The sequence below is a fragment of the Solanum pennellii genome, chromosome 10 (assembly GCF_001406875.1).
Source record: "Solanum pennellii chromosome 10, SPENNV200".
NCBI classification, from domain to species: Eukaryota; Viridiplantae; Streptophyta; class Magnoliopsida; order Solanales; family Solanaceae; genus Solanum; species Solanum pennellii.
In genome coordinates, this window is record NC_028646.1 from 47,825,212 (window position 1) to 47,833,427 (window position 8,216).

General features: G+C 35.2%; 1 protein-coding gene across 1 annotated transcript; it reads right to left on the bottom strand.

The window, feature by feature from the left end:
- Nucleotides 1-2,617: 2,617 nt before the first annotated feature.
- Nucleotides 2,618-4,574, bottom strand: LOC114074250. Its single transcript, XM_027912120.1, has 3 exons — nt 3,460-4,574; nt 2,707-3,357; nt 2,618-2,621 (listed from the first exon to the last, which is right to left on the bottom strand). The coding sequence occupies exons 1-3, from the start codon at nt 4,572-4,574 to the stop codon at nt 2,618-2,620; spliced, it is 1,770 nt and encodes a 589-aa protein (XP_027767921.1).
- Nucleotides 4,575-8,216: the final 3,642 nt, after the last annotated feature.

Sequence of the window (8,216 nt, forward strand, 5' to 3'; positions counted from 1 at the left end):
CAAGGATCCAATGATTCCCCTGTACATTGTTTGATTCACAAGAGGATCAGATTCCTCTACTATCATCTTGGAATTTGTTCCCATAGGAGTATCAATAGGTTTAGAATCAAACATATTGAATTTCTTCAGCAGCTCCTTAATGTACTTCTCCTGACATATTGAAATCTCATTTGATGATTGCTTGATTTGCAGACCAAGAAAGAATGTCAATTCACCCTCATACTCATTTCAAACTCCCTTCCCATTAGTGATGAGAATTCTTCACAGAGATGTTCTGAAGTAGCTCCAAAAATTATGTCATCCACATAGACTTGAATGATAAGCAATTCTTGTTCTCTTTTTAATAAGAACAAAGTATTGTCTATCTTGCCTCTTTTGAACCCATTCTTCAGCAGAAACTTTGACAACCTTTCATACCATGCTCTTGGAGCTTGCTTCAGACCATATAGTGCCTTATTCAATCTGAACACATGATTTGGTAGCTCTGCATCTTCAAAACCAGGAGGTTGCTTGACAAACACCTCCTCTTTGATATCTCCATTAAGAAATGCACTCTTCACATCCATTTGATACAGCTTGAACCCCATAAAAGCAGCAAAAGCTATTAGGATTCTAATAGCTTCCATTCTGGCAACAGGTGCAAAGGTCTCATCATAGTCAATTCCTTCTTCTTGATTGTATCCTTGCACCACCAGCCTGGATTTATTTCTAGTAATCACTCCATTTTCATCAAGTTTGTTTCTGAATACCCACCTAGTTCCTATTATAGTTCTGCCTTCAGGTCGAGGAACCAGGTACCATACCTTACTTCTTTCAAACTGATGGAGTTCTTCTTGCATAGAATTGATCCAGTCTGCATCACCTAATGCTTCTTTAACATTCTTAGGCTCAATAGATGATATGAATGCTGAGAATGCAACTAGATTTCTTGTTTTTGATCTAGTTTGAATTCCAGAATTCAAAGGAGAAATGAGATTATCCAGAGGATGAGATGAACTATGCTTCCATCCTGACTTTGCAGCAGACTGAGTTTGTAGATCAGCATGATCTTCTTCATCAGGAGTGACGTCATCTTCTGGAGAGTCTGATGTACTCTGGCTGGAGTTTTGAGTAGAACCAGGTACCTTATCATCCTGTTCAACCTCAGCATCCTCTTCAGGTGGACTGTGATTCTGATCGTCACAATCATAATTCAGTTGTTGATCTGCATCAGTTTCAGCACCTTCAATCTTCTTGGATGTTAGCATTTTGAGTATATCATCATCATCATTTGATCCATCATTCTTCAAGCTTCCATTTTCATCAAAAACAACATGAATGCTTTCTTCAATGCATTGTGTTCGTTTGTTGAATATTCTGTAAGCTTTGCTGGATGAAGAATATCCAACAAATACTCCTTCATCACTTCTGGGATCAAATTTTCCCAGATCATCTTTTCCATTATTCAGCACAAAGCATCTGCATCCAAAAGCTCTAAGATAGTTCAGCATTGGCTTCCTGTTGTTGAGCAGTTCGTATGGAGTCTTGTTCAACACAGCTCTTATTAGACACCTGTTGGTAACATGACATGCTGTGTTAACAGCTTCAGCCCAGAAACTTTGAGGAAGATTTGATTCAATAATCATAGTTCTGGCAATGTTCACCAAGGTTCTGTTCTTTCTCTCCACCACTCCATTTTGTTGAGGAGTTCTTGGAGCAGAGAAGTTGTGGCTTGTACCATTTTCCATACAGAATCTATCCAATGTCGAGTTTTCAAACTCTGTCCCATGATCAGATCTAATGCTGCACACAACTTGATTCAATTTGGTTTGAATCATTTTGAAGAAAACCACCAGCTCATCCGCTGTATCTGCCTTTGATCTCAAAAATCTCGTCCAGGTGTATCTTGAATAGTCATCAACAATCACCAAGATGTATTTCTTGCCATTTCTGCTTTGAACCTTCAAGGGTCCACAAAGGTCCATGTGAAGCAGCTCTAAAGTTCTTGATGATGTTACCTGATTCTTGGGCTTGAATGATGATCTGATTTGCTTTCCTTTAACACAAGCTTCACATATTTTATTTTCAGCAAACTTCATTTTGGGCAACCCTCGGACCAGGTCCTTTGAAATCAACTTATTCAATAAAGATGAACTCACATGTCCCAGCCTACGATGCCAGAGATCAGCATTTTCATTTTGAGCACTGAGACATGTTAAGTCATCTCCATGAGAGATTTCCAAGTTTGCCACATACATATTTTTACTTCTGTGTGCAGTGAGAATTACCTTGTTTGTAGTCAAACTCACCACAGTGCATTTTTCAGAAGTAAATTTGACCTCATTTCCTTTGTCACAGATTTGTGACACACTTAGCAAGCTGTACTTCAACCCATCCACATGGTAAACATTGTCAATTGAATCTTCAAGAGATCTTCCTACTTTGCCAACTCCCAAAATGTACCCCTTCTTGCCATCACCAAATGAGACACCTCCTCCTTGGAGGGTCTTGAGTGAGAGGAAGTTCTTTACATCACCAGTCATATGTTTAGAGCAGCCACTATCCATATACCAACATTGACTGCTGCTCCTCTCACTCACCTGCACCAAAAATCACTTGTTAAGCTTGGGAACCCATTTCAGCTTGAGTTCCCAGTAGGCAGACAAAGGAGTGATCAGATAGTTCTTGGTCCAATATGGTAGACTTTGAATCTTTCTAACAAAAGACCTAGGAGCAGGAACAGATTTTTTCTTTGAAAATCTGTGAGTTGAGACAGGCTCTGTAGGACCAGGTCTCTCATTTGGTGCATTTTGTCTTTCAGCATAATTAGAGTATCTTTCACATGAGTTTCTCCAATTAACACACTCATTCTTCAAATGTCCATTCTTACCACAATGCAAACACAACAGATTGTCAGACACAAACACATACTTACTATGAGGATTATAAGGAGGACTTATGTTCAGACTTCCTAGTCCTTTCTTATTAAAATTACTCTGATTTGTCACATTTGACAGCAACTTTGAGGATTTGGTCCACTTAAGAGATTTTTCAAGTTCCTCCTTAAGTTTCACAATATCCTGTTCTAATTTGTTATTCTTTTCAAGTGACAACCTGAGATTTGTCTCAGAGTTCTTCAATTTTTCATGAATTTCAGCTTGCAATCCATTTGGCTTTCCATTCAGCTTTTCAGCTTCTTCAGTAAACTGACACAACTGATTCTTAAGTTCAGAGTTATTTAACTCTAGAGACGCCATTCTTGACATTGTGTCTTCAAATTGACCTTTGTTTTCAGTTAAAATTTCAAGTTCAACAATCATGGTATCTCTTTCAGATGTTAACTCTATCACAGAATCTAACATGACTTTTGCCAAGGTTCTCAATTTTTTAAGAGAATATTTATCCAAGTCATTTTTCATGTCAAGAAGAGTTACCTGATTGTCTTCTTCTTCATTTTCTGTGTGTGCCATGAGAGCAAACATTTCATTGAAGACAGTTCCCTCCTCATGCACAGCAACCATTGACACATCCTTTGGCTCATCAGGATCTTCTGAGTCACTAGAAGAATCCCCCCATGCAGCAAGAGCCCTTTTGACAACCATATCAGCAGCAGCTTTACGATCTCTGTTACCAGGTACCAGGTCCCTTCTGTTTTCCTTGTCACCCCTGTGTTTTTGATGTTCCTTGTTTTCATTCTTAAGCAAAGGACACTCTCTGATGAAATGCCCAGATTTTCCACACTTGTAGCAAGTATCACCTTGAGCAGCATTTCGAGTCCCATTAGTTCCTTTTTTATAAATTTTGTTTCTCCTCACAATTTTTTGAAATCTACTAATGAGGTATGCCATATCATCATCATCACTTGAATCTTCATCTGATTTATACTTTAGCATCAATGACTTGTCCTTCTTGGCTTCCTTCTTTGACAAATCATAGTTTCGATTCATCTCATGTGTTTTCAGATTACCAATCAAAGCATCCATAGTCAGCACCTTCAAGTCCTTGGCTTCTGTAATGGCATCAACTTTGCTCTCCCAAGACTTTGGAAGAATTCGAAGCACTTTCCTGACTTGTTTGGTCATGCTTATAGGTTCACCCAGACTTCGCAGCTCATTTGTAATGGAAGACAGCTTGGTGAACATGTCATGTATTGTTTCTCCTTCCTTCATTTTGAAGTTCTCATATTGTGAGGTAAGCATGTCAATCTTAGATTCTTTGACTTGTTCAGTTCCTTCATGTGCAGTCTTCAGGCAGTCCCAAATTTCCTTAGCAGACTCACAGGCTGACACTCTGTTATACTCATCAGGTCCTATCCCACAAACCAGAAGAGTTTTAGCTTTGAAACCTTTTTCAATCTTTTTCCTGTCAGCTTCGTCATATTTCTGCCTAGGCTTTGGAACAGTAATAGTCTTCTCTCCATCCTTTTCATCCATCATCGGAACAAATGGTCCATCCAGTACAATATCCCATAACTCGCTGTCTTCAGCCATGAGGTAGTCATGCATTCTAACTTTCCACCAACTGTAGAAATGTCCATTGAAACGAGGAGGTCTGTGTGACGACTGACCTTCTTCGAGATTAAGTGGAGCAGCCATTCTAGAACAAATATCACTTCCTTGGTGTTAACCAAATAGGGAGTGCCTGCTCTGATACCACTTGATAGAATATGTGCCTTCACTTAACAAGTAATGGACCAGGTCCCTTACTACACTCCAGAAAATTACCAGAAAGTTAAATGCAGTAAAATCAACACAATGATTTTACGTGGAAACCTCCTTGCTTAAGGGAGTAAAACCACGACCTGTTCCACAGGATTTTCAATCGTTTTCACTAATCTTCAAAAGCAAAAGTAAAACACGATTACAACAAACGTAAGAAAGAGTTATCAATCTTACAGTTAAGCAACAGTCCCTATTGCTTAACAAGCCTAAGTAGAAAACTATCTACCCACTAAGCTATCCCACCTGGACAACCTAGACTTTCAACACTACACACTGATTCCTTTATAGATTCAGGAATAGTTTACAATTTAAGAACAAGAGAATATATTCCTAACAACTATACGAAAAGCTCCAAAGATTGTTGTTGTTCTTGAAATAATTCTGCCTTTGTTTTCTAGTAGCTTTTGCAAATGTTCTTGAAGAGGTTTCTCTCAAGTTGCAAAAACTGCCAAAAAGTGTTTAGGAAAGTGTCTTTTGTATAGACAAGTCACTTTCCTAAACTTCTTTGCCATTGGTTCGAAAGGTCACACTTTTTGACGCCATCGGGAAGTGTGCACCTACTTTCTGTACTATCTCCAGCTGGCAGTCGACTGGCTCATCATCATGAGAGCCTGGTACCTCTACTAGGTCCCTCGGTTTGTTTCATCTGCAATACTCAAACAAGAACCCTGCAATACTCAAGTAAGAACCTGCAATACTTAAGTAATAAACCCGGTACCTTTACAAGGTCCCTAAGTTTGTCAAATCATCAAAACTACAAATAACAATGAACAATGCTGATTACGAGGCACAAGGACGAATAACTCTCAGCATCATGTTTTCTATTCCATGTGGACTTGGTTTTGCAACAATCATCGGTCCCTCACCGTCTTCTTATTCGATGGGAAGTAAGTAAATATAGCTAGATTTTATTATTGCATATGCACTTACTTATGTTGCTTGAATCATTCAATGTTGTGCATAAAAGATCAATACTTACTTGGCGAACATTGAATTTTTTTGATTGAGCAGGGAGATATATAGTAATAACGTATAAATTTTCTGGATTCTCATTAGAACAACATAGAAAAATAAGATATTTACTTAAGTTCATCGAAAACATCTTCAACGAGTCAATTTTTGACGAAATTCTAAATAATGTGTACCTTTAAGTAAGATTGCATTAGCATGAGGAATTTTATCAAACATACTCCCAGCAACAAACTCCAATTTTTCAGTTACTTTACGGTCACCTATGACATGAGGGAAATCAAGCACAATCAAGTATAAGCTCGGAAAAGCTTCGACAATAGCCATAACCATGGTGCTGCTTCGACCTTCGATGTCCACCAATGACGCCAAACCCTCAAATATACCTGCACAACAATAAGAAATCAACAAATTGGAGATCAAACTCGAATCACTAGTCATTGTCATTGCATCGTTGAAAACACCGTTGAAAAATTATATATATAAATTGTGGTCTAGAAGTTGAAAAATACTCAATTTATGAAAAAATACGAAAGAAAAGCACTGAAGATAAAAAAAAATTCAAAAGAGAAAAAGACAATTGCTGAAGAAGAAACCGAGACAACAATGAAGAGTGAGCGGTGATGGAAAGAGAAAAGTTCTCTTTATTTGTGTCTAAAGTGTAATTTTAGAAAATTCCTATTTATAATAGATATTATTTAGTGGTAAAAGACTATTTTACCCTTGGTCATTCTTAGGCTTCTCTTTCTAGAAAATTATGTTTTAGTATGTGTGATAGATAGACATTATTTAGTAGTAAAAGACTCTTTTACCCTTGGTCGTCCAATAGATATTATTTAGTAGTAAAAGACTCTTTTACCCTTCATCATCCTAATTTATCACTCTTCTACAAAGCACCCAGCCTATTTAGTTCGTCAATTTGTTTTTGCTTTATACGTGTATATTAGATACAAAAGCTTAGACCCAATATATATTACTTTCTTTGTTTTATTTTAGGAAAAAATATACTAAAATATACAATTTAAAATATTATAGTCTCCAAATTTCCTACCATTTAAAAAAATTTATATATAAAGATCTCTTCAGGGATTCATCCTTATACCCTCTCGGATACATCTTTATCACCTCTCAGATATATTCATATCCCCTCTTGAATACATCTAATACCTCTCGGATACATTACTCTCATCGAGTAATGTGTATCATTTACAAACTACAATGTATCGGACAATCAAGGAATGTATACGAGAGCAATGAAAAATCAGAAAAAAATTGTAATTGGACAAACTTTCGGGATAAGATGTAATTAGCTTCCAAATGTATGAAATTTTTGTACTTTATACAATTTATGTGACTTGCATAGAATTAGGAGTGTCATTTACATTTTAAAATATTTATTTTTGTTGGTTATATTTATAAAAACTTTAACGTACTTTTTAAATAATATTTGTGGCACATGTGATATTTTAAGAGTTAATTAATTTTTTAATGTATTTATTTAAATATTTTATATTGTTAATTATTATGATTTATGATACTCTCGATAAATGTAATTTTCAAATAATATATATTATCCCTTTGTCTCAATTTATATGGCATATTTGAAATTTCAAAAGTTAATCAAGATTTTGATATATTCTTAAATAATGTTGTTAAGTATTGTAATTTATAAACTTTTAACTTAATTTTCAAATAATATATATTACTCTCACAGTCTTATTTATGTGGCACATTAATTAGAGTTAACCAATTTTTTTGTATAATATTCTAAATATTTAAGTTGTTAACTATTATGATTTGCAATACTATTTTTTCATAATTCTTAAATACGTAACATACTATTAAAGAAAGTAAGACAAAATTAAACAAAATAACCACTAAATATTAATAGAGGAAATTGGAGGAGAAAGGTGAAATTAACCAACTAACCCTAAGCTCCTCAACTCACTCTTCTATTTATGTGGCATGGGTGCAATTTAGAGGGTTAAATTTTTAATATGCATGTTAAATATTCTAAATTATTTATCATTGTAATTTATTGTAATAGAAATATTTTCACATGATATACTGAAAAGAAAAATAAACGAAAAAATCATAGTTTTAAATAAATAACTTATTGAAATGGAAAATAAATGAAAAATATTAAATATAAAATAGAGAAAAAAAATAGAAAAAGGGTAAATCGGTTAATTGGTCGCTGACCTAAGGTCCTCAAATTGGCTCTTCTATTCAACTATATACATTACTATATTTACTATATAGAATAAGACTCTTGCAGCACACACGTCTTCGTCAACATGTGTGCTTCTTGGCATTGATATTAAATTATTGTATATTTCTGTCATTCTATCTGCTTACTTCAAAAATCTTCTGCTTTACTTTATTGTACTTTATTATTTATATGCATGTACCTTCTTCACTGTGGACAAAAAAATCACACTTATTTTCAATAAAAATATGTTAGTCTTCTTCCTTAAATTTTTAATTCACATACTTCATAATCAATAAGGGTAAATGGTAAACTGAATGTCAATAATTGTTCTCTTA